The 27,849-nt window shown below is 37.2% G+C and overlaps 1 protein-coding gene and 1 long non-coding RNA gene across 5 annotated transcripts in view; one reads left to right on the forward strand and one right to left on the reverse strand.

Moving 5' to 3' along the window:
* LOC140530921 (uncharacterized) overlaps window positions 1-27,849 on the forward strand; it is a 466,876-nt gene that overhangs the window by 119,854 nt on the left and 319,173 nt on the right. The window lies entirely within an intron of this gene.
* The window catches only part of LOC140531018 (A-kinase anchor protein 9-like), a 63,635-nt gene that overhangs the window by 14,996 nt on the left and 20,790 nt on the right, over window positions 1-27,849 (reverse strand). The window contains exons 4-8 of the mRNA XM_072650220.1: window positions 21,454-21,498; window positions 18,492-18,542; window positions 17,986-18,156; window positions 10,950-11,105; window positions 2,637-2,840 (exon numbers count right to left, since the gene is read on the reverse strand). Coding sequence (XP_072506321.1) covers window positions 2,637-2,840; window positions 10,950-11,105; window positions 17,986-18,156; window positions 18,492-18,542; window positions 21,454-21,498 — 627 coding nt within the window. The remainder of the gene's footprint in view (window positions 1-2,636; window positions 2,841-10,949; window positions 11,106-17,985; window positions 18,157-18,491; window positions 18,543-21,453; window positions 21,499-27,849) is intronic.

Genomic DNA, 27,849 nt, shown 5'->3' on the forward strand with positions numbered 1-27,849 from the left:
AACTCCAAGCCAAATCTGGGACAACTATCATATTCTGGCTTGGCAATCCAACCTCAAAATTCTGGTTTCAATGGAAATTTGGAGACAGGGATGAACTTTTTCCTGACTCCAGCTCAGGACTCAAGTTGTAGAGTCATGGATAAGGAGAACTATGCCTGATAAGAACTGATGACATCATGGTTTATGGACTATGAGCCACTTGTTGAGTTGGACTACTACTTATGTAGTTTACCTATCAAAAATGTTGATCTTGTTAAGTGATGTATCTCTTCTGCATTTATTAATTTTATACAGTAAAGTCATTAAATTAATACTAGTTAACTGAGAATAGTTCAAGATGTGATATAATCACTATACTATGAACATTTATAGTACCTGCTATGTGCCAGTGCCAGGCACTATGTATGCTAAGCACTTTACAAATATTATCTCCTTTGATAGTAAAATACTTGGAACAGTCAGTGCCTGGCACGTAGTATTATTGTTGGGCTGATTAGTCATGTACGCACTTCATAAATATGTGTTAAGCAAATTAATCCCCAAAGCTACCTACATAGTTTCCTGACTTGAATAGCCCCACGTACTGCTGGCAGAAAAATCTCTGTAAAGACCTTCTTAAATGAGATGACATTTGTGCAGACCTTAGCCCAGTGTTGGACACGTAGTAGGTTCTTCATGTTTGTTTCTGTTCCTTTTTTTCCTAATGACTTCAGCTTCTCTGCTGACTACCCAATAAAGTTCAAGTTCTATAATGTGGCGTTTAAGACCCTACGTGACCTCGCCCCACTGGACCTCTACACTGGCTTTGCTCTAGCGAGCTACTAATGGTTCACCAGATGTGCCTTTCTCCTTGTTCAGGGTGTTCACTCCACCTGTGACAGGCATCTAGTAAGCATATAATTAATGCTTATTGATTTGACTTGACTTGGAATATACTCTCTTTCTGTATCTACCTATTGGAATACTTCCAGTTCTTCTAAGATCAGGGCAAACTCAATCTTCTCTGTGCAGGCTTCTCTCTCGGCTTCTCTAATATTATATAACAATTCTTCCACTTTCTTCATCTGGCACAAATCACATTCTACTTATACTACTATTATACTTCTTTCTGTTGGTGGTATCTCCCTTTACTGGGGTCTTAGCTTGTGGAATACAAGGACTGTGGTTTCATTTAGCTTTATACTCACCAGTGTATGTGTATTTTTCACATAACACTAGCAAAATGTCTGTATGGCAATTCCAAATGTGGCACTTTGGGCCTGATATGCCTTCCTTAGCTATATTTAAATATCAAGACTTCTCCTGATCATTGCTTCATTCTCTAGCATTTATGTCAATGATTTCCAGTGATTTCTGGGCTTTTTACATATAATCATTGCTTAATTTCATAAATTCTCTTTTCCAGCCAGCTAGTTTTTTAAGCATGGTATCATTCTTAATACTTCACTCATCTTCACAGCTCATATTCAATTAAATGCATAGTACTATGGATTGTAGCTACACAGAATTGCTTGGATTTGTCCCTTTCTCTCCTCTACACACCACACCCACCCCAGTTTTGGCCTTCCTCACCTCTCACTAGGACTATTTCAATGTCTCCCTCACTGGTCTCCCTACTTCCAGTCTCCTCCCTAATCGTATGCCTAAAACACAATTCTGACCATGTTCCTCCCCTGTTCACAAAGGTCCAGCGGCTCTCTAATGCCTCTAGACTCCTCTGCCACCTCTTCTCGCACTCTACCTTCTAGCTCAGTGACTTGCTTGCTGTTCCCCATACTTGACATTCCAGCTTTTGTCTCTGTGTCTTTGCAGAGGCTGCCCTCCACGGCTAAAAGTCATTCAACGTAGCTTCAGACTTCTTTCCAAGTTTAGCTCCATTGAGATGCCCTCAACAAGCCTTGTCTTGATGACTTCCACCTACCTCTGGAAACTGTATTTTCTTTATTTTGGACATATTTTGTATTCATCAGTTTTCACATTTCTCCCCCAAAGAGAATGTAATCTCCTTAATGACAAGGATTGTTTGGTTTTTGTTTTCATATTATTTGTGCCTATCACAGTGCCTGGCATGAAAAAGGTCTTTAATAAATGTTTTGTTTTGATTTTTTCAGCAAATAAGTGATATTTGATTTTTTTTAAAAGGGAATTAAAATTTTGCTTTGAGAATTTTTTTCAGAATTTCACAATATGCCTTGAAAATACAGGGATCTTCTTAGGTAAAATACTAGCAGGGTCAGAAATCTGAGTCTACATAGAAACATTATTAATTTCAGTTTCCCTTTAATGTAATCTGCTTATAACACCTAATTAGCATGGATTTATGCTTTTCCAAAGGCCTTAATCATAAGACCTAGCAGCAGGAACTCATCACCACATAAATGTTTAATTTGTGGCTTAGAACTCAAGACTTGAGTTATTATAATGGGGCTGGTAAAGTTACAAAATAAATTATCATTTTATCCATGAGAAGACCTTTTCTTCATATAAAGCTTTTGTGAGTCATTTGAATAATAATGATGACATGAATGTTTATTTCTAAAGTTTCTTAAATTAGTTCAAAGGGAGATAAAAAGTCAACGTAAAATTAATTGCAAAGTTACAAATCTTTTGGTAGACTATCACTAAAAAGAGCATACCATCTCCATCTCATAAGTTCCAATTTTCTCTTGCAAGAAATTAATCTGCATTTTGAATTCTTCTTTCTTCTTGTGATAATCTTCTAATAAATGGTGTTGTTGTTCTAGCTGCTGCTGCTGCCAAACAATTTGGTGTTTAGCTTGAAGTAAATCTGCAGCTGTGCTGCTGTGATTAGTATTTCTCAGACTTTGACTAGCCTGTAACTAAAATTTAAAAAGGCAAAAAAAATGAGACATTAAAAATGTTAGCAGCTATACTGGCACAAAAAAAGGAAGAAAAAGAGGATTCTTTCTTCTTCTTTTTTTTTTTTTTTTTGATACCAGGGTACCTCACTCTCCACCCCCACCTCACTTCCCAAATAAAGTTCTGAAAAATTCCCATCTTGACAAGTATAAGAATCTCTTAATAGGGTATAAATTGTTTAACAGAAAAAGAAGCACCCTTCCACAAAAGTTATATTACCATCATGAGTTAGAAACTGGAAATTCGCTATGAAACCATTCAACTGGGAGCAACATTTGGTAAAAGACAGATCTGGTCTGATCCCATCAAAAAGGTCTCAAGTAGGTCTAAAATCCCTCCAGCCCCCAGTTAACTACTAGCTGACTACTTTAAAGCTGTAAGCGATCTTGTAATAATGAGAGCTACAGAGAGTTTCATGATGAGATTTCAATACCTATTCAATAAAAGTATATAAACATATGTAGAAAAAATATAGCAAGTTTGGCATTTGCCTAGGGGACCCCTAAACAGAATATATCGGTCCAGTTCCAAAGACCACCCTCATAAAGGAGAGAGCACTCCTAAAATGAAATTTCTTTGAAAGGGAAAAAACCTTATGGATATAACCTGAAATTTAATGCCATGATAGTTCCCACTAGTTTAACCCAGGTCAGATTTTGGAGGGAAAGTATAGACTTTGTTTGGACAGATGTTAATAAGAGCTGTGTTGTCTCATATTTGATCAACTAGAAAGGCTTATAAAATAGTAATTTTATGTCCCCTTCAGTTTAGCAATCTGTGCACGAATTAGTGGAAATAAAGTAAGATGGCTACGCTGAGACTAGAAAAAAGCCTCTCAATCGCTCTACATACATTTATCATGAGCTTACCAGGCATTATGCTAGGGGCTAGGGGCACAGAAATAAAAATGAAACAATTCATGTCTTCAGGGAATTTATAAATTGCCTCATCCTGAGCCATATCCAGTCATCCTGATGAATACCTGGTCACTGGATTCAGATGGCTCTGGAGGAGAAGTGAGGCTGGTGACCTGAACAGTCCTCACTCACTCAAAACAAAGTCAAGTGCCAGTCACGTCATCATTTCTCTGATGTCGTGGTCTTCTTCGGCAACAAAGGACGAACACACACACATTCGATTGGAGGAGATGATATACACATATATAAATGCACATAAGACATACACAAAATAAATACATGGTAAATTTGTGTTTATGGTACAGGAGGGCACTAACACATAGGGAAAGAAGGCGTCGGTTCATTTTGTTATGAAAACAGAACACAGAAATTCTGAAAAGTCAAAATTATGGTAGAGCTAGAAAAGTTAATTCCTCTTTTCCAGTTAGTGATGTGAAAACAGAAATGGAGGAAAATGCAACTAATGGTATAAAATACAATGGAAGAAATACAATTTATATGATTACAGAAAAATGTCACGGTCAAGAGTAATCGGACCAAAATATGTAAGGATACTCCAAGTCTCCTTCTAGGCAAATGCAAAGTATATACCTTGACATACTTTTTCTACATATGTTTACATATTATATAGCTACTGAAATCTCATCATAACCCTCTCTGTAGTTCTCATGTCCTTATTACAAGAAAGCTCACAGATTAAGTAGTTAACTAGGGAGTGGTGGGGGCTGGAGGGAGTTTAATCTTTTTTTGTGCCACGAATCCCTTCTCAAAATAACTTTTTAATTTAACTCAATTTTATTTTCACAAATATCTCCTCTCCCTCCCACTGACCTCCAATAAGAAAATGATACAAAACAAAACCTCTATTACAAATATTATAATTAAAACAAATACCCACATTGGTCATATAAAAAAATACACACACAAACATCTCAACATGCACCATGAGTTTCTTATAGCACAACAGCATTAGATCACATACATATATCATTTCTTCAGTCATTCCCCAAGTGATAGGCACCTTTTCAGTTTCCATTCTTTATTGCAATAATCCCAAAATACTGTACATATGTGCCCTTTTCCTCTTTCTTTGCTCTCTATGGGAGGACAGACCTAGTAGCGGTATCAATGGATCACAATAAATAAGGCTTAGTTAGCTCTTTGTATATAGCTCCAAATTGCTTTCTAGAATGGCTGGACCAGTTCATAGTAATGCAGAGTTAACAGCATATTATATGCTTTCTTCCCACAGACCCTCTAGCTTTGTCATTTCTTTTTCTGTCAACTTTACCAGTCTGATAGGCATAAGGTGGTACCTTTGAGTTGTTTTAATTTGCATTTCTCTAATTATTGATTTACAGCACTTTTTCTCATACAGTCATAGGAAACTTGGATTTCTTCCTTTACCAAAGTGCCCATTCATTTCCTCTGACTATCACTTTGGGAAACGCTCTTAGTTTGACAGGTAATTTCTTCTTTGCTCCTCTAACCTGTTTATGTCACCCTTCTCTCTGGATTATGTCTTTATTTGGAGTTTGTCTTATTATAGGATGAGAGATATTAGTCTATAACTAGTTTCTGTTAGACTGCTTTATAGTTTTCTCAAGTTTTTGTTTGTGAATTCTGGGATATTTTCGTTTATCTAACACTACACTCATTTGCCCCTATATATTGTGTTTGACTGATCAACCTCTCCATTTCTTACTCAGTATTAAAACGTTCTGATGACTACTGTTTTGTGGTAGGTTAGTGTGAGATCTAGTACTGCTAGGCCCTTTTTCTTCCCACTTTTTTTTTCTCATTAATTCTCCTGATATTCTTGATCTTTAGGTCCTCTTGATGTATGTTTTTTCCTAGCTATATAAAGTGATCCTTTGGTAGTTTGGTTAGTACGGCACTGAAAAGGTAAATTAGAACTTGGGTAGCGTAGTCATTATTGTTTTGGCTCAGCTCAGCCCACGTCCAGTTAATATTTATCTAATTACTCAGATGCCTTTATCTGTCTAAAGATATCTTACACTGCAGTTGTTCTCATGTAGTTCTTGTTTTTGCTTTGACGGGTATGTAATACTGTTTGTAGTTATTTTACTGCTGAATTATTTTAGAACTATATACAGAAACCCTGATGTTTTACGGGGGTTTGTTCTATATCCTAAAATTGTGCTGAAGTTAATTGTTTCAATTATTTTTCAGCTGCCTATCTAAGTAAACAGTTATCTAAGCCCTATCTGCAGAAATGCTAGTCGCCTCCTCTTTGCCTGTGCTTGTCCTCTGAGCTTTCTTTCTTCTCTTCTGGCTATAGCTAGCAGGCTGAGTATTATATTAAACAGCAGTAGTGATGATGAACCTACTTGCTTCATCCTGGGTCTTAAACTAGAACAAAGTCCTCTAGTTTATTCACATTACAGATACGCTGGCTCTTGATTTGACTTACACTATTAAATGAAAGATTGAATTCCTATGTTTTCAAGAGTTTTGTTTTTTTTTTTAAATACAAATGAGTGTGGTAGTATGTCAAAAGATTTTCTTGCATCTATTGATATAATTTTAAAAAATTAATGTGATCTATTATATTTATAGCTTTCCTTATACTGAATCAGCCCTACATTCCTGGTATAAATCCAGCTTTGTCAGAGTTTGTAGTCTTTGCGATATGTTGTAGTTTCCTTGCTGACATTTTATTTTAAAAAATCCTTTTTTGTGCATCAGTATTCATTAGTGATACTGGTCCAATTTTTTTTTCTCTGTTCTGCCTCTCTTTGGTTTATGTATCATGATCGGGTTTATACATATAAGGAATTTCTTGTGATCTCTTCTTTTCCAACTTTTCCAGTTTTTGTGGTATTAGAATTAATTGTAAAATGTTTGAAAGAACTCATTTGTAAATCTAACTGATACTGGGGTATTTTTCTTTGGAAATCATTTATGGCTTCTTCAATTTCTTTTTCTAATGTTGGATTGTCTTCTATTTGGTAGCATTTTAATCTGTTAATCTGAGCATTTTATATTTTTGAAAATATTGTTTGACTTCATTTATACTGCCATTTTTTGGTATATAACTGGGCAAAACAGTTCCCAATAATTTATTATTTCTTCCTCATTGGTAGTAGATTCATCTTTAAAATTTTTTTTTGATACTGCTAATTTGGTTTTCTTCTTTGTCTTTTAAAAATCAAGTTAGCTACTGATTTACTTTATTTTTTTTAATAACAGCTTCTAGTGTTATTTATTAATTCAATGATTTCTTCTTTTTAATTTTGTTAGTCTCTTCTTTGATTTTCAGAGTTTCTATTAGTTGACTTACTCTTTCTTTTACTGATAAAGTGTTTAGAGATATTAATTTCTCTGTAAGATCTTAGTTATATTCCAAAACTTTTGATGTGTTGTCTCATTATTGTTCTTGTCTTCAATGAAATTGCTGATATTTTTCTATGATTTGTTCTTTGATTCATCTGTTTTTTTACTTTACATTTTAAAAAATTTAATATTTTTGTGTTACATGTTAAGTTCCAAACTGTCTCCCTCCCTCCTTTCTCCACCCTGAACTAAAAGGCCATCATTTGACACAGATTTACAAAGAGATGTAGAACCATTCTATGCATACTTCTGTTCATCAGTTCTTTTGCTGGACGTGGACAGCATCTTCCTTCATAGGTCCTTTATGGTTGATTTGAGTGTTTAATACTCATAATAATACTCATAATAACTTAGTTGTTGACAATTCTTCTTCGAACAACATTGCTGTTACTATATATAATGTTTTCTTGGTTTTGTTCATTTTACTTTTCATTATTTCATGCAAGTATTTCCATGTTTTTCTAAAATCAACCTGCTTATAATTCTTACTGCAAAGTAGTATTCCATCGCAGTCATACATCAACACTAGTTTGGCCATTCCTCAATTGATGGACATCCTCTCAATTTCCAGTTCTCTGCCATCATAAAGAGAACTGCTATAAATATTTTAGAACATTTAGGTTCTTTTCCTTTTCCCCTTATCACCTTGGGAAACAGACCTCACAGTGATATTGCTAGGTCAGAGAGTATAATCACGTTTACATTTTTGTGTTTCTCTCAAGTCCTGAGTTTCTTTAACTGAGCTCTGATCTTTCTACTAGGTATGCTTGGAAGATTTCCATTTCATTACAAAGCCATTTTTCTCCTTGTAGTGGCTGAGTTATTCTTAGCTCTAAGCCCCTAGATTCTTTGCCTTCTGGAACATTCTATTCCAAGGTTCCTGTTCCTTTCAAGTGGTGCCTGGGAAATTTTGTGTTATTCTAACTATGGCTCCTTGGTACTTGAATTCTTCTTTGCTGCTGCTTCTAGTGTTTTTTCTTTGACCCTGAAACTCTGGATTTTGGCTACAATATTCCGGGGAGTTTTTGTTTTGGAGTTTCTTTCAGGAGGTGATCAGCTGATTCTTTCTATTTCTATTTTGCCTTCTGGTTTTAAGATATCTGGAAAAGTTTTCCTTTACAATTTCTTGAAACATATCTAAGCTCTTTTTTGGTCATTTACTTTCAGGTAGTTCAGTGGTTCTTACATATTTTTTTCTCTTCAATCTGTTTCTCACATAAGCTGTTTTTGCTATGAGATACGTTATATTTTCTTTAATTTTTTTTTTTTTACTTTAACACTTCTTGTCTTATGGACATTAGTTTCTATTTGATCAATTCTAATTTTAATAATAATAGCTAATATCTATATAGTGCTCACTATGAGCACTTACGTACTGTGCTAAGCTCTTGACAATCATTATTTCATTTTATCCTCACAACAATTTTGGGAGGTAGGTACTAGTATCACATACATCTGACACATGAGGAGATGGAGGCTAACAGAGTTAAATGACTTGTCCTGAGTCACTAGTAAGCTAGTGAGTACCTGAGGCCGCACTTGAACCCAGGTCTTCCTGACTTCAGTCTTGGCACTCTATCCACTGCTTCTCCCAGCTTCTAGGGAGTTTTTTCTTGGTAAGGTTTTGTACCTCTTGTTCCATGACATTAATAAACTTTCCAAATTTTTTTTCCCACAGCTCCCATTTTTTTCCTCAATTTTTCTCCTCTAAGTCTCTCATTTGGTTTCTAAAATTATTTTGAGTTCTTTCTAACACTCTTGTTTCCCTTCTCCCAGGAATTCTGGTTAAACTTCTGGGCAAGCTACGTTTATATCTGAGGCTCTGTTTGTAGACATTTTGGAGCCAGTCTCTTCTGAGTTTGTGTCCTGAGTGTTTCTGCCATGATAATACCTCTTTATGGTGATTTTTTTTAGTTTGCTCATTTTTCCAGCCTCCTTCCTGACTTTGGACTTGATGTTAGGACTGGGCTCTGTGCATTTCTGGGAGAAATGTCTGAACTGAGATTTTGTTGTCTTAGATCCTTCTGATGCTTTCCTGGAGGGCTGAGTGTTGTTATACAATTCCAAGACCTCAAGGACCACTCAGCTTGGACACCGGAAACCTCTTAATGCTCCTAAAGCAATGTGATCTGGGGCCATGTCTGATTATTGCCCTCCTGGTCTGAGCTCTGCAAGTTTCTGGCTCTGGTCTGGGAATGCAAACCCTAGCGTTGTCTTGTTCTTTATTGGAAGCTCCAGTAGACTGTGGCTGGACTCAGACACTGTCATTGGTTCTGTGTGACCAAAATGCAAGGTCCCCTTTTATCTGGGATTCCCATCTTCATTATTTCACTGGAGGCTTCAAACTAGGCTGGTGGCTAGAACAGAGACCCTGCTCTGCTTCTTGGTCAGAGTCCTGGACTTGCTCCTCACTCAGGACACAGCCTAAGGTCCACCACTTTTCCTTACCCTGGGATGCCACCCCTAGGCATAGGTGCCCTCCTGAGTTCACCTTGGGTCTGGGGCAGGTCTGTCACTGGGCACCTGTTCCTGAACAAGGCTGGGTCCCTTTCTTGCTCCGGGACACAGCCTCAGTCCTTCTTCATTTCTGGCATGTAGCCATATGTCTGGACAGGTCCTGTCCCCAATATCCAGAGAACTCTTTGTCTCCCTATACTAATCTTAATTAGAAAAGAAAAAAAAAGCCTTGCTGTGATTTTGTTTCTAAATTTCCTGATCAGGAATTGACTTGATGCATTTTCCAAATCTTTGAGGAAAGTCTGTGTTGGAGGAATTGTGTCATACTTGTTCTGTTATTCTGCCATCTTGGCTTTCCCCTCTCAAAATAATGTCTTTAAAAGTATAAAATTAAAAAAAAAAGGATGACAAAAGAAAGTAGTTACATTGGAATGTGGTTACCAAAACACTAAAAAATGAAGCTCCTGGACCCCAAGTTAAGAATCCCTGTTGCAGGCCAAGGTTCACACGGTCAGTTTCTCCTTCTTCCACAAAGTTTCTGGGTGACCCTGTAAGAGGTGTCCTCAAAATGAACCTGGAGGAGAAAGCCCTGGCCTTGCTTATGAAAATGTGTTCAATAAAGTCCACTGAAAAAAGAGGTAGCATGATGAAAGGTAAATTTCAAGCCTGAAATTTGATTTTTACAGATTTTTTTTTTTGCAGTTAATATCATGCTAAAAAACATTCATCAGCTATGAAGGAAACAATCGTCATGAAAAGAAAGAGACACCCATCTGGTTATTAATTCTACCTCTGCTTATTACCACTTTATCTGCAGATTTTTGATCACTTCTGCTTCTATACACACACACATACACACAGACATTACAAACTACAAATGAATGGTAAAGGAGTTTTTTGAGGGGGAGAGAAAGAATAACCATGAGCCTTATTATTTGCTCAAAGAATTTTTTGTTCTAAGGAATTATTATTATTATTATTATTGCTTAGAAAATTATTTAGCTCTCCTACTATTTTGAGGACAAAGCTCAATCTCAGACATAGAAGCCATTAGTAAACAATGGTAATGTAAATAATGGAACTTTCTATCATCTGTAATTCTTCAAATGGAAAACAAAAGGAGAAAGCAGAAAACCCAATAAAAAGGAAACCACCAAGGGGAATATAAACTGATGTTTGGTTAATGAGATTAACTGGCACCCATTATTTTCCTTATATAATAATCCATAATAAACAAATATTAGGTGAACATAATATTTATCCTGAAAGACACAAAAGTTGCAAGAAATAAATTATACTATTATCAAATAATGAAAATTTACCATCAATCAGACTTACATGATGGAACTGTATTTGCAACTTCTGACTTTGTTCTGTCACTTCTAAAAATTCTCTCATAGTTTCATCTTTTTCTCTTCTTGCCTGCTGCAGGGTAGCCGTAAGTTGGGTTATGATGCCATCTCTTTGCTTAATTGCAGCTTCAAATTCTTGAAGCTATTAAAAAAAGTGAAAATGGGTGATCAAAAACAACTCAAAATACAATTACAGGTTGATTACTATTAAAATGATTTATGGCTAAACGTTGACATAATATGCTAGATTCTAAATCTTATTGAAGCAGACATTTCCTTCTTCTTTCTGAAGAGCAGGTTTCCTATCTCTCCTAGGGCAGAAGCACAGGCGCTATTTATGAGTCCAGTCTTACTCTAATTGGCACAGGAGCTGGAGACTTCTTCTATTTCCAACCTGGTTCAGTTTGGCCCTCCTCAGACAATATGGTAGCTTCCCAGACCCTGGGGTTCATAACATTCAGACACCTGATCAGCTTATCTCATTGCAGTTGGGAATACCCAGGATATCTGCAAGCCTCAATCTCCCTGGCAGCACAGATCAGAGATATGTTCTACCACATTTTTCACATCAGATATCTTTATAAGTGTCTGAATTAAACAGAAATTTGAATCATTTTAATTAAATTTAACAATTTATTAAATGCCTACTACATATGCAAAGCATCGTGTTGGGTGCTGTTGGGGATATAAAGATGAACAAGATGTGAGAGCTTTGGATTTCAAGTAGTTTACACTCAAATGAGGAAGATAAAGACTTTGAAGAAAGAAAAAAACAACAACAAACCCAGATACAAATTAAAGTATGATTGATCCAGGAGAGGTATAACATGGTTCTAATGAAGGAGAAACGAATTACATCTGGAGGGATTAGAGAGGGCTTCAAGGGAGTGGTAGCAACTGAGATGGGCCTTGAAGGATAGGAAGAGTCTCAAAAGATAGAAATAAATACAGGTTAAAGGTAGATTAAGAGTCTCCTAACGGAGTGTTAAGAACGTTTACTTCTAGCTGCCACTAGGTGGTACAATGTATAGAACACTGGGTCTGGAATTGGGAAGCCTTGAATTCAAATTTGACCTCAGATACTACTAGTTGTGTAACAAAAGTTATTTCATCTGTTTGCCTCAATTTTCTTAACTGTGAAATGGGGATAATGGCAGTATCCATCTCAGAGGGTTGTTGTGAGCCTCCAATGAGATAATATTTGTAAAGTGGTTAGCACAGAGTAGCCATTATAGAAATCTTGACCTCTTCTCTTCCCTCGCTGACTTGGGTTGCATTTTTGGTTTGTAAAGAGCCTGAAACCCTAAGTGGGTGGTCATTCTGCATAGCTTCCTCTGATAAGTTTCTCCTAATACTCCCACCCAGAAAAACAGAAAAGTGAAGTCTAGCTAGCTGCTAGTTCAAGGAAGGAAATCTGATCTCACAGTCGTCACTACTGAGCTTCAGTGGAATGGACCTCAGGACTGCATGGCTCTAGAAGCTTTCACCTATCTGACTTCAAAAGAACATGGCAGGGGAAAAGGTGGAGCAAGGCAGGTCCAGAGACTTTGTCTAATAAGAAGCTATTTTCCCGGAAGGACAGCCAAGAGCCCACAGTGAGAAGTATGGTGAAGCATCTAAGTAAATCAGTCACCAGGGGCAGATAGAGAAGGCAAGCGATCAGGACAGCTGACTACACACTGCCCAGACACACACTGAGGAGGAAGTGGGAGGGGCAGCGGCACAGAGAGGGTGGGAAGACAAGAAGGTCCAATGAGGTTCCCATGGTCAATGGTGGGGAAGCCAGACTCGAAGGGCCTCAGGGGAGTCCCAGGTACAAACAACTTTTTCAGAAAGTCTGGCAGCGAAAGGAGCAAGAGAAACAGGTGGACCAGGTAGTACAATCAGGGGAAGTTTTGAGATACTTTGCTGTCTTCTTAAATGGAGGATGCTGAATTTAAGTGACCTTTTTTCTTGATGACTCAGGGTTCCCACTGTGAATAAGTTATTGTGAAAAGCCAAAGACATAACTGTACAAAGAGATGGTTTGTGACAAAGGAACGAATAGGAACTGCCTAGAATGGGCCCTAAAATTTGCTCTCTTGTGGGAAAAAATAGCTCACATTCATATAACACTTTGGAGATATTTTACAAAGATGATCTATAAAATGAGTGTTGTCACTCGCTCGCCATTTTACAGATAAGGTAACTGAGGCTCAAAGCAGCTAAGACACGTGCCCGGGATGACAAAATAGGTCCAGTGCTCATCCACAATGCCATAACACCTCCTGCTTTCTGGTCATTTGCTTGTTTGTCATCATAATGGTGAAATGTGAAGTTGTATAACCTAAGAATATAACTTTAATTTCAGCAGTGAACCCAAACTGAAACAAGCCTTTTTCTCATTTTTTTTTCAATCTCTAGAAAATCTTTACAGTTTCTACTAGTCTTCTGACTTGTCAGCAGCATTTAGAACTATCTATGATCTATGTATCATTAAAGAATCTATTTGACAACCTGAACCCACTTGTGCTTGAACTGCATTTTCATGGACACATGAAAGAGTTTCCATAATTTTAAGAAGTAGGTGTTATCTCCATATCTAAGGCATATTTTTTAGTTAGAGCCTAGTGCTACATCTTGAAATGGTCACAGATATTATTCCCTCATGCTATAGTAACAAATTTAGTCTATATACTAAACATGGTGGGTTCAAGATGTCAAAGACATGCCGACAATTTATTTGAGATTTGGAAATAGTGGATTCTGTCTTTTAGAGAGATCTTTGTGGATAAGGTGGATAAGTAGGGAAAATAAATGATAATTTTACAATTGTTCTTCATGGCCCCCTGTGGGATATTCTTAGAAGAGATACTAGAGTGGCTTGCCATCTCTTCACCTCATTTTACAGATGAGGAAACTAAAGCCAACAGGGTTCAGTGACTTGCCCAGGGTCACACAGTTACTAAGTGTCTAACATTTGGACTCAGGAAGATGATTCTTCCTGACTCCAGACTCAGGACTCAATCCACTGCGCCACCTAGCGACCTGATAATACAATGAAGTGAATTCAAAACTGGCTGAACATTCAGGGGTGGTGATTAAAATAATGATATCAATTTGTAGGGAAATATCTACCCGCTCTGTCCACTAGACACTCTATCCTTGACCCTGTTCTGTTAAAAAAAATTTACTGACAGTTCAGATGAAGAATTTTATCAAATATATAGTGAAACAAAACTGGGACAGATAATCTCCTGCATGACAGAACTGGGAACACAAAAGATCTCAACAGACTGGAACCATAAGATACAATGAAACACACAGACATAAGGTGCTGAATTTAGGTTAAAAAACAAAAGTACAAGTGCATGCTGAGGGAGATGAATCTACACACAGTTCCTGGAGAAATGGTCTCTGTGTTTTAGTGAACTTTAGAGATCAATGAACCCGCAACATTGCATAGTCGATCAAAACAAAAGGGAATATAATTTTAGGCTACATTAACAAAAGTGTGTTCGTCATTCTAGTACCCAATTAGCTAAATGAAAGCAACTCATGATCAGATTAATTTTAGGATGACGAACTTGGGAGCCACGGAAACTCCTGAAGACATCTAAATAAATTATGGAAGGGTTGCAATTCCTTTGTTGACCAGAAGGAATGCCTATACTTGAGAAATCAAAGTTTCCTAAAATAACAGTAACATAGTAAATATCTTCACTCCATTAGACTAGCTTCTTCCCATTCCCTCATCCCTACAGTCAAACAGTTGTCAAAAATCGCTAGTTCTAACCCTCAACCCTCTCTCAGATCTGTCGTGTTCTTCATTAAATCAATCAGCATGTAGTTCAATACATGCTATTATATAATATATATGTGTATATACGTATATCATAGCAAATGCTATAGTTATATGAGATACAAATATTTCCATGGCCATCACCCTAGTTCAGGTCCTCATCCCCTCTCCCTATGTTACCGGATTGCCTCCTAATTGGTGTCCTTGCCTCTGGCCTTACCCAAGCTGCATCGCTGCTAAACTGATGTTCCTAAACTACAGTGTGTCTGACCATTATATGCTTCTGGTCAGGAATGCTCAGTGGTTCTAGTCTAACTCTAGGTAAAAATTATGCATGGGCTCAAACAATTATTGCAAAGGATGACAAGGTGTGAATGGACCGTTACTGATAACAACGGTAGGAATACTCATATCCATGTGATCATGAGAATATAGACTGATATATAATGCCTTCATTGTCTTCCTTGACAAGGACATCACCAATATCTCTAAACGCCAATAACACACAGAGTACTTGTTACATTTTATTTTTGAGTTATAATATCTGCATTGTTACTATCATTATTTTTCATCTTGACAATAAAATCACTCAATTATTCTGAACAACTTCAATAGGCAAGAATATTAAAATCTGTAATTCTGAATTTGTGTTTTCCGTAAATAAACTTTTGCTTTGCATTTTTTCTAAGGAAAGTAACTATTATTTTACACAAAATTTCTTACCTATGTATGCCACAGACATACCAAATGGAGCTTTCAAAGGAAAGCACTGTTTTACTCATAATATTTATTAAAGGAATAAATCTTTTATTCCGGACATATACTTGGTTAGCCATAAAAGATGGATGACAGTAATGTTAGTCATAAAGCTGAATGATTTTTAAAGTGATTTTCCTGGTAAAGTTAATTGAAACACTGGGTTCTAGGATTTCTGGTCCAGGGAGAAAAACAAAATCATAGAGGAAATGAGAATCCCCTACCAAGAGACTTTATAGTAAAAGAGGAATTATTCCTGAATATTTATGGAGAAAATACAGAATTTCTTCCTAAATATGGAGGAAATAGACACATGATTTAATTGAGGTACCCTTCAAAAGAATTTCATAATCAATTTCATAGCAAAATTCTTTCACATAAATTTAGAATCTTTCAAATATTCAATGATATAAAACATGTTACAAATCATCCAAAAGCAAAAGCCTGTATTCCTCTTTCCCAAAAATGGGTAATATTTTTGCTAGTGCAATAATATTATGCAAGCAGGGTGCAAACATGTGGTCACCAAATTCTTTGTTTTGACATATTCCCAAACTTCTGGGAAAATAAAAATACAAAACTAGTAAAACCATTCCGTATACTCATGAAGTGTTTTCAGTGAAAACTGTTCAGCATTGGACTTCATTGCCACAGGAGCTTTTCTGGAATGTTCTACCTTCTTGATGGTCTTAACAGAGAGGGTAGATGTTATTTTTTTTAAATAGCAAATGGATGTATTCCTATTAGATCAGTCAAATCAATTTCTTCTACCTTTGTTCTAAGTTGGTACTTTAGATTTTCTGACTCACTAGTTTAACTGAAAAGTATTTTGATTTCCTAGTTTGACAGAATATGAAGACATGTTAACTATCCACTAGGAAAAAGAAAATTCCACCTTCCCTCATGTTCATTTTGAAGACATCAAGTAAACAGAATATTACTGACATACCCTTTTTCTTGTCTCTATGAATACCTACTAAGGAACATGTAGGAGTGCTTTCTTCTGTCAGCAATTGTAATCACCAGAAATGTCACTTTAACTACAGTGATTTTTTTCTCTTTTTCATTGTATCCTAAGGAGAACAGGCCTGTCATCAGTGGTCACCCAATACACTTGATAGCCCCCATAAGAACTCACGCCAACTATGCAACCTGCAACCGCAGTGCTTTAAAGTCACAATTGTCTATGTGGACTGCCATAAAACAGTGTCCAACACTGTTATTACAGGATGACACATGAAATACAGTGAAAGACATGAAGACAGAAAAGCCGGTATCCAGGCTCACTTCTATCTTTTACTAGCTGTGTGACCTTGGGGTTGAGCTCTGAGCCTCAGCTTATTCATTGGTTAAATGTGGATAGTATCATCTGCTCGATCTACCTCCTAGAGTTATTACAAGAATAACATATGTAAACAGTTCTTTTAAAAGAACTTTAAGAACTTGAAAAATTCTTAAAAAGAAGTAGGTAAATCATGAAGTACCATACAAATTTATGGCTGTTATTATTATAACTGGGGCCTCTAGGTAGTCCAATGGATAGAGCCCCAGGCTTAGGGTCAGGAAGATGCCTCTTCCTCAGGTCAAATCCAACCTCAAACACTTACTAGCTGTGTGACCCTGAGCAAGTTTACCTCAGTTTCCTCATCTGTAAAATGAGATGAAGAAGGAAATGGCAAAACCACTCTAGTATCTTTGCTAAGAAAACACCAAATGGGGTCATGAAGAGTCAGACACAACTGAGAAAGACTAAATAACAAAAAATTATAACTAATCTCTAATTCAGTTACCAAAAAATTAACCTCCTGAAATTAACCTATTGAATAGCAATCGAAAACACAGCAATAAAGAATTCAAATAACACTGCTTAAACTACTAAAGGTTCTTTAGAAATTACTGCAAATAAATGAAAAAAGGGAATTTTTGTAAAACTTAAATGCAGAAATATGAAATACAAAGCAATTAAGAAAAATAAAGACCAATAAATTTTAAATGGAATGAGAAACAGACAGTTATTATAATAATACAAATGTCAATGGTACCAAAATCTCAACATGTTCAAAAGACAGGTCTCTTTTAAATCAAGAAGCAAATGATACATTTTCATATTCTCCAAGTTCCACTGTATATCTGCAGCCTATGGTCTGCAGCGAATCTGGTCAGGCATAGCAAGAATTCATTCTCTGCGCAGGCTGATACCAGGAAAGCTTGATGAATAAGGTTTTCCTATTATATACTTTAAAAACCTCCAACAAATGACTCTAAGATTTATTTTCTGAATATTATCCACACAATGTACAAGGACTGAAAATTGTGACCATGGAATATGAATGAAATGTGTCAGGAGTCCAATTTATATTAGGACAACTATAACTTTAACATTCCTGTTTAAAACCATCTCTAAATAATGGTCATGCACTCCTAATTGATATCAGGGTTTCCGTTTGATAAGAGATAAACAGAAAGCAACATAAGGTAAGCACACCTGTTGGAATCCTTCCGTGCCATATGCTGCCCTCATTTCCTCAAGTTCTCTGTTTAGCTCTTCAATCTCTTGCTGTTTCCCAGCCAATTCATTCTCCATCATCTCTAGTCGTTTCGAAGGAAACTGTGCTCCTTGCTCTGAGTAAGACTCACCAACTCCAAATTCTTCTTCCTAAATCAATTCAAGTTCCTTAAAAATCAGTACTTAAAGCATTCCTCAAGAGGAACTTATTCAAATTCGGATTTCCATGTCATCTAAGAGCTTACTGACCTGCTGTGTGGTTAATGTAATTTGAACTTTGCAAGTTCTGACATAAAGAATAGTTGAAAATTCTGTTAATGTTAAGCTTTTTAACAAAAAACAAATGTCTTGTATGAGGTTAAAGGCATGTATACATCACAAAGATAGCACCACATAAAGAAGAAAAGACTGATTAGTAAGCTAGTAGACAAGTGCTCTTAGTATTAAACATTGTTATTGTTATTAAATAACTGGTAATACTGTACCATTAATAAATTGGTAGGAATATCTGCTTGCACCAAACTGCAACCATTTACCTGTATAAGAACAATTTCTTAATATGTCATGAACTTAAAGAAAACAATCTATAGCTAATAGAAATATATTTTTTCTCTAGAAAACTTGTGACAAAAAATGCTTCATTAGTAATTTATTCAATTCAGACTAAATTTTTACAGATGCATGATAAGGATATGATAATGAACTGCAATTCAAAATAAGTACACTTTCCATTTCAGAAGGATAAAATATTTCAATTGTGACAAAAACAGTTAAGTTGTCTTAACAAAATTGTGTGAAACTAGTTCAGTTCTTATGAAACATCTCATCAAAATTTTTCTTTTCAATTGCTATATTTAAGGTACATTCATGCCACATCCCATTTCCAATCCAATGGCTTACTAGTGTTAGGTTAATATTACAACATTAATACAAATATTCAGAAGGCTGGTAGTAAGATGAAAATGATGTTAAGATGGAAGCTTACATAAAATTACTAAAGACAAGGCTTGGAACATCCTGCCAATCCTGCCTCTCTCCCCACCCCCACTTGCCCTACCAATCTTCACCCCTGCCCAATCTATTAAGAACATCCATCTCCACATGACTGTTTTTTTCCTTATTTCTGCCCTTTTGCAGGTCAACACAGGCTAATCTCCAGTGTTCTTCAACAGGAGCCACTACAGCTCTTCCCAAGAGTAGAAACATGAGCCAATAGAAGGATGGAGTGGCACTATTCAACAGAACTAGGAAAGTTAGGAAGGAAGAGTTTGGGGGAAAAGATGAGGACACATGGAAAGAAAAGGATGAGAACAGGGCAGAAAAATCTGGGGTGGGGACTGATGGACAGAACAGCTATTTCTAGCTTTTAAAAGAGTGACACGTGATCAATGTGTGGATCTGCTTTGTGTGACTACACTTTTCTTATTATAAGGGAGGAAGGCAGCTTTTTTGCTGGGGCATTTTGGAGAGGTGGTGATAGTGATCTCCAAAAAAAGAAAAAGAAAAGAAAAAAAGGTGGATGAATAATTTAAAAAATAAACAGAAGAGAACCGAAGGGCAATGCAGATACGGAGGGCACTGTTGGACTTTCATCTTAAATCTGAAGCACAGGAAAAACACCCAAGCAGTCCATAGTAGACAGTCATAGATTTACATGAAGTCCCCTTCGTAGAGAAATCCTTGTGTTTGTGGGTGCTTGTCATGACCACAATGATAAAAAGGATTTTGTCTGAAAAGATCACATTAGGTGTTTCTGCTGCTCTAACTTGGGCAGTGAGCAACAATGACCTGATCTGGCAGAGGTGGACTTAATGCGGTTTGGCTGAATCTCAAAGAAGTTCCAAATGAGGTTCATTTATGCAGGCAAAAAATGATTAACTTCAAAATACCAAAAGAAATAAGATTTGTTATCCAAGGATGTAATTTCACACTATGATACTTGTCTGCTTAAGAATTTCAAGGGGCCTCCCTACTATCTAATTATAGATAGGTCTTCATTGCTAAGAGGAATTCTTATATCTCTTATTTTATTAACTCCATATTATCCTTCCCAAACCTTGTCCCTTTCTCTAGCTCAACCTTTCTTTCTTATCACTCTCAGATGGAGCTGATCCCTACTTCTTTTTGTTGAGATCAAGGTCATAAAAATTCCTTAAACTTCTGTTTTCATTCACTTCAAGCAACACCAAATGATTTAAAATACTGTTATCATTTTCTGTAGCATGTTTTCTGTACACAATAAGAATGCAGAAAATTTCTCAAAGGAGCCAAGATAAAGATTGCCTCACAAGTTGTTAGTAAGAGGACCAAGATATTTTTTCATACCAAATCTATAAAGTCCCCATTACTACATTTTTTGTTTTTGCATTTAAAAATTCAAATTTGTCTTGAGGGTTTTTGTTTAACTCTTCTCTCTGTTAGGATGATGATAAATTTTTAGCAGCACTTCACTGGTCCTACAGTACGCAAATCAAGGACAAATTTGCAAATAAATATCCAGATTTTCCAGTACTAATTTCCCTTTCTATAAGTATTTTTTAAGCAAAAAAAAAAAAATTAGCACTTTTTAATCATGTTCTCATCATTTCATATCTCAGCTCAAATACTAAATAAATGCTTCTATACAAACAAAATTCTTAAAAACTTAAATTTGCATTCCCCTTACAGCCTACAATTAATTTAAAGTGGTTGATTTTTTTTCCCAAAGTAACACCATGATGCTTTTTTAATTAAACACCGAAGGAAATGAATATTCTTAAGTGTTTAGGTCAATGGATCTAAACTGAAGGGCTGAACCATTCAGATAAAAAATACTATTCTCTATGTCTCCGGGCGAAAGAAAATAATAAAATCAAAGAAATGTAAATGAAATCACAAAATGATGTATGTTTACATGTCACTGATGTAGAAACAAGATATTTCTTACAATTATGAAATTTCTAGATTAGCTTTACTATCTAAAAAGAGTAACCGTATCTCAACACTTTTTCAAAATAAAAAATTAACATAATTAACAAGAATTCAAGCAGACATTAAATATTAAGAGAGAATTACAGAGCATATTCTACTTCACGTACATGTAGCAATCTTTCAGTTGTCACTTATACTAGGAATACAATAATAGGAGATATATATGTGTATATGTAGACGTGTGTATACATACATGTTGGTACGTACATACACACACACACAACCACATAAATGGAAAATACAGAAACAATAATGGAAGGTCTAAGTGAATAAGACTGAAACGAGTCAAACAGATTTACTACTTTAACAATTTCAAGAGAGACCATAAGACAAAATAATTTAAAATGTTTTTTTAAATTTATCATCTTATGATATACTTTAAAAATAAAGTGGGGGAAGGGTTTGAGCCACTAGAAATATTTAAAACTCTTAGTTCAACTTTTTGATATCTGAAACACCAAGATCATTTAATCTTACCTCTGAACTATAATCATCCGTAGTAGTTGAAATTTCACTTTCCATCTAAAATGAAAACAAACAAAAATGTTATAATGTGTTTACTATTTTTATACTTTACTATAATTAACACGTAGAAAGTTTAAAAATCTCTAAAAACAAGTCAAGTGTTTTAAATTCTCATAACCTGATCTGAAAATTACGAATGTCTTTCAACATGGTGAGATGTTCGAGACTTATCATGAGGTATTTTCACGAAGGGCAGCTAGGCTAGAGGCCTTGACCTGGAGTCTGGAAGAGTCATCTTCCTGAATTCAAACCTGGCCTCAGACACATACTAGCTGCATGATCCTGGACAAGTCACTCAATCTGTTTGCCTCCATTTCCTCAGCTGTAAAACGAGCTGGAGAAGGAAATGGCAAACCCCTCCAGCACTTCTGCCAGGAAAACCCAAAACAGGAGCGTGAAGAGCTGGATGTGACTGAAATGACTTAACAACAAAAAGGTTTTTATTAAATATATAATACCATAGATTACTTCCATTTACAATGCCTAGGACAGTGTTCTATACCATCCAATTGAACAAAGGATTAGTGTACATTGTATAGATTAAAAAATAAATCACATTCTATTGATCTTTACCTAAAGGAAACTTAGAAAGCTGCTTTCACAGAAATCTCACTACTTTGACAGGAAGAACTACAGAAATTTAGAGTTGAAGGGAATTTTGAAATGAGCTAATTTTTTTAAAAAAGATGGTTTATTCATTCAACAAACATTTATAAAATGCCCTTCATCTTAGTCTATTAAAATATTTATCCTGCCTGTGCTATCAGAAAAACCTGGACTTCCACGAGCTGATGCAAAATGAAACGTACAGTGTACAAAGTAATAGTAATATTCTAAGATGATCAGCTGTGAAGGACTTTGCTACTCTCAGTAATACAATGATCCAAGACACCTAGAAAGGTCTTATGATGAAAAATGGTATCCATCCCCAAAGAAGGAACTGACGGTTGCTAAAACTTGCAGCCCTTGTCTGCACTTGGTGGTGTCTCATTGTTCATCTTTCCATTCCCAGTGCTGAGAGTGCCCGAGCTAAGGCACCCTACCACCCAAATCCCCAGGTCCACTTCTGCCCGGGGCTCCTCCCGGCACCTCCATTCCTTCCCGTCACTGCATGGCTCCCTGCTCCCCCCTCCTGTAGATCTCCCTCGACCTGCTCTGCAGCCAGTTTCTCAGTCCCCATCTCCCTTGCTCCCTCCTTGGGGCGATCCCAGACGCTGCTCTTCTCCACGCAGATGCCCAGAAACTTCACGTTTTCCTACCACTTTGTTATTATCGGGCATCAGTTGCTCCCAGAACAGTATTTCATCTATTTCCCCCTGAAACAAAATAACTTGCAGAGCCATAGAAGCCTCCAGGAAAACAACCAGGGTGAGTGAAAGAAGAGAGAGGAGTGGTGGAGACTCATTCCTCCTACAAGTGTGCTCACCGCCTTTCTAGCCTTCCAGGTTTGTAACTTTGGCACTATACTTGACTCCTTAATCTCTCCTACCCCACATTTCCTATCACTGGCCAAATATTTCTGTTTCTAGTTACACATCTTAGCATACAACCCTTTCTCGAGACTCACACAGCCTCCACCTTAATTCAGGCCCTCACTACTTTTCACCTAGATTCATTGGTTTTTGCCTGTCAGATAATATGGAAGAGCTCTGTTTAGCTTTTAAAGCTCCTTTCTTTTTAACTGGCCCCGCCTGTCTCTCTGGTCTCCCAGAACCTTCTTTACGCTGCTGATTCTTGTCTTGCAGCCTGGGCCCTGGCCCTCCCACAGGCCTACGATGCATTGTCCCTCCTCACTGTGGCCTAAGAGAATCCCTTCATTTCTTTAACACACATATAAAGCAGCATCTTCTGCAGGAAGCCTTTTTTGATCTCTCCAACCGCTGTCTTCTCAAATTACTTTGTATTTAACTAACTTGCATTCATTTTCCTTACGTTTATTCTAAATGTTTGTACATATTCTTGTTGTCTCCCCGTCAGAATATAAGCTCCTTAAGAGTAGAGATTGCTTCATTCTTTCTATTTCTGTTCCAAGCACCAAGCACGCTGTAGGCATTTAATAAATACTTGATGAATCATTGACTGACTGACTGATACGGAGACAGGCAAGTATACAGGATGTAACTTACAACAATTTAAAACCTGTCAAGCCTAACTTGTACGACTACCACTACCACTTCAGTATAGGGAAGCTTGGTGGTGCAGTGGATAGAGCATGGGGCCTGGAGTCAGAAACACTGCTCATCCTGGGTTCAAATCCAGTCTCAGGCACTTCCTAGCTAAGTGACCCTGGGAAAGTCACTTAACCCTGTGTTTGCCTCAGTTTCTCATCTGTAAAATGAGCTAGACAAGGAAATGGCGAACCACTCTAGGATCTTTACCAAGAAAACCCCAAGTGAGGTCACGAAGAGTGGGCTATGACTGAAAACAACTGAACAAATACACATGTATATGCATATAGACACATACATGCATGTCTATCACATAGGCACATCAAGTTTATGTTCATACATATACATATAGACAAAACACACATTTTATGGAGGCAGCTAGGTAGTTCAGTGGATAGAGCACTGGGGCTGGAGTCAGGAAACCCTAAGTTAAAATCTGGCCTCAGATACTCACTGGCTGAGTGACCCTGGGCAAGTCACTTAACCTCTATGTGTCTTAATCTACTGGAGAAGGAAATGGCTAACCACTCCGGTACCTTTGCCACGAAAGCCTTATATGGGGGTCACAAAAAGTTGGACATGACTAAATGATTGAACAACTAACCACTTCTGGGATTCATCTAAATATAAGTGATACTTTCAGAAGGAATCTATAAAGAATTACTAAAGTTTGAAAGTCCTGCACAAATGAAAGACTCTGCAGTATGGGTGGTAATTTCATAAATGCTATTCATCAAAGGCAAGAGCTTTAGTTGGCATCCAATAAATGAATTTGAATTTATGGGCCACAGCTTACATAATAAAAATGGCACCTGGACAGTGAAGCAGTATGCATAATAATGGCTAAAAAGAATAGATTTGCCAGTAGCTGGACAAATGTAATCCAAAGGGCATACTAATAAAACTGATGTTATATAATGCCTTACAATTATTTTCTAGTTTTTCAGAATAAAACTGGAAAATAATTGTAAGGCATTATATAACATCAGTTTTATTCTCAAAACACTCTATTATCATCTCCTTTTTACATACATAGAGAAACTGAGGTAAATAAGATTAACTGGCTTGTTTGGGGCAGAATTTGAACTTAGGTCTTCCAGACTTCATCCACATCCAACACTATCCACAGTGTCACGGCTGCTTTTAAGGTGAGTGTTTAAAACGAGAAGGGAAAGGGAAAGTCAAGCTTGACACAGAATGGAACAACAGTAGTGGCACCTACACATTCACAACAGCCAAGGTGTAAGAAAGAAGCCAGAAATAAAATTGATAGCTCCAAAAGCTGCAACAAGTACACAATGGCATACAAAGTGTGGGTGACAAGCAAAACTGACTAGTGACCCCAATGTCAGAAGGTAAATTTGACTTCATAATTGCCAGTGAGGGGAGATAAGACTTAGATCTAGAATACTTTCTGGAAGCACACATCTTATTCAAAAGGAAAAGAATGGGGAGAGTGCTGATTTTAAGAGAATATACTTATATTTTCTTCACCTGCGCTAGGTGGAGCAGTAGATAAGACTGCTGAATCCCTTGGCAAGTCACTTAACCTCTGGTCTGCTTCATTTTCCTCATCTCCCAGGGCTGCTGTGGGATAATATTTATAAAGCACTTGGCAAACCTTACAGTGCTGTATACATGCTAGCTATTATTCTTATACTTATTATTGGAGGAAATCTATAAGTCAGAAGGGGGAAACATGGATGAGGATCAGCAGGGGCAGGGGTTGCCGTAAACCTCAAAAACTTGGTTTCAAATTAGGAACATAATCGAGAAGTCTTCAGCGTAAAACTGAACTTGACTGATGAGTCTTCTGGGCATCCACACTGATTCTCCTTCCTTCCACAATCATAGATATCCTTATTTGTTTCTATACTTTAGAGCTAATCCCTCACTAAGGCACCAGTGAGACAAAAAGTTAGAAAGGTAGAACTGAAAACACTTTGCCCTAATTAGATGTGTGAATATTAGTTGCTGGAAGGAACTGATTATTTTTCCTTTTTCTTTATGTCCCCAGCATTTGGCACAATAGTTCATGCTTAATAAATAACTGTTGATTAAGGGAAATTAAAGTCTCAAATACATGTGACTAGAAAGGGAGTGGTGTCCTATAGAGAAAAAGGGGGTAGCTGGAGGTGGGCAAGGAAAGAGAAGTTCTGTTTTGGACGCAGAAAAGTTGAGAAGCCTACAAAACATCACAGAAGGGGAGAGGAAACACAAACCATGATCTACTGAAAGCGCTCTGCCACACACTATCTATAGCTCTCAACCTACCGAGCCCTCAGATAGGACTAAATCATTTCTGGCCCTTCAAGAGTCATCTGCTAATTCTACATCTCTTTCAAAGTATTCTAGAGCCTGGATTAAATGAGATGTATGTGTAGTACTTAGCAAAGCTAAAAGTGTCACCTAAGTATTAGTTATTATTCAAAATAATTTCATAGCAAAGTATGGTGGAAAAGTAAGTCCCACTTCTACCACTGATTAGCTGGGCAAGCACCTTCAGCTCTATAAGCCTCAGTTTCCTCATCTGAAAGAGGGAGATAACAACATTTTGTACAATATAACCTACTTTATGAGACTGTGGGAAGAAATGCACTTTGGAAATTTAGTCTAAAACTGGTTAGTGTAAGTAAGCTTTTGCGTGTGTGTTCGTCCTTCGTTGCCGAAGAAGACCATGCCATCAGAGAAATAATGACATGACTTGCACTTGACTTTGTTTTGAATGAGGGAGGGTTGGGCAGGTCATCAGCCTCACTTCTCCTCCAGAGCCATCTGAATCCAGTGACCAGATATTCATCAGGATGACTGGAGATGACCCAGGATGAGGCAACTGGGGTTACGTGACTTGCCCAAGGTCACACAGCTAGTGAGTGTCAAGTGCCTGAGGTGAGATTTGAACTCAGGTCCTCTTGACTCCTGCACTGGTGCTCTATCCATTGCACCACCTAGCTACCCCTAAGTAAGCTTTTATTGTGTTGGTGAATCTCCAAGAGACACTAGAAATAGGTTGAAGGTCTTTAGTTTGAACTTGTAATATGAAAATCTTATCATGGGATCTTTAGAATTTAGAGATGTTAAAAAATGTAAAAAAAAAGATGTAAAAAAAAAAAACAAAAACCTGTCAGTGTGCTGCCAGAAAGCAGAAATAAGGAGTATTTTTTCAGTTCTGTATCTGCAACTATAATAACAACTCCTCTGATTTGCTTGGAGTTTTTAAAAGTTTAGAACATAACATTAACTTTTCTCTCAAAACAACTGTGGGAAAATCGCAGGACCATAAACGCAGAGATAGATGAGCCCTTAGAGACCCTCTAGTCCAATGCCCTCAGGATTATCCCTCTTTTAAAAAAGCAGAGGCTACCTATCCACCAAGGGTCACAGCTGAGACTAGAACTCAGATCTCCTAATTCTAAGCCTGGTGCTTTTTCATTTATACTTTGAACACTTAGACATGCATTTAAGAGTCCCCCACATTCAAATGAACACATAACCCTGGGGTTTTCAAGCCTCTCCTAACAAATAGTAAAAAGACATGACTCCCAGCTCTGCTTCTGATTTTCTCTGGAACTTCCCTGGGCACCTGGGCTCTACTTCTCCTGAAACACCATGTGGTCATGCCAGCTTCCTTATCCCCCTGGATCTCCATATTGGAGAGGGCCTGGGCCAGCCCACCTCCATTCCCTTTCTGGCTCTGCTCCTGACTCTCTCACCATTATTCCCACCCTCCCTCCTCACTTTTCACTTCCCTTTTGTATGGTGCTATGCAGCTCCTCAATGAGGGCAGGGATGGTCTTTCTTTTAACTCAGATCTCTATCTCCAGTACCTGCTTCCTCCAAGGCCTGACTTGTGGCTGTTCTCTGGGTAAATGACTAAACCTCTCAAAGTCTCAGCTTCTTACTCTGCCCTGGGGAGGTTTCTAAAAGAAGCACAAACTAGAGACCTGATAAATACCCTAAAGGGGTTGGACGATCTTTTTTTCCCCAAGCAGCAACATCCCGTCCCTTGGCTTGGCAGATAATACTAGAAACCTAAAAGAGCAGCAGCTGATGCATTTTTTACAACAAAACTGCAGGACAGTAAAATGCTGGTTCTATAGGGTGCCTAGGTAAAAAGGCCCTGGCTCTGGGCTTCTGGAGGAAACAGGAGAGCTTCAAACTGTTCAGGAGAAAATTCCCA

The sequence above is a fragment of the Notamacropus eugenii genome, chromosome 3, assembly GCF_028372415.1.
Source record: "Notamacropus eugenii isolate mMacEug1 chromosome 3, mMacEug1.pri_v2, whole genome shotgun sequence".
NCBI classification, from domain to species: Eukaryota; Metazoa; Chordata; class Mammalia; order Diprotodontia; family Macropodidae; genus Notamacropus; species Notamacropus eugenii.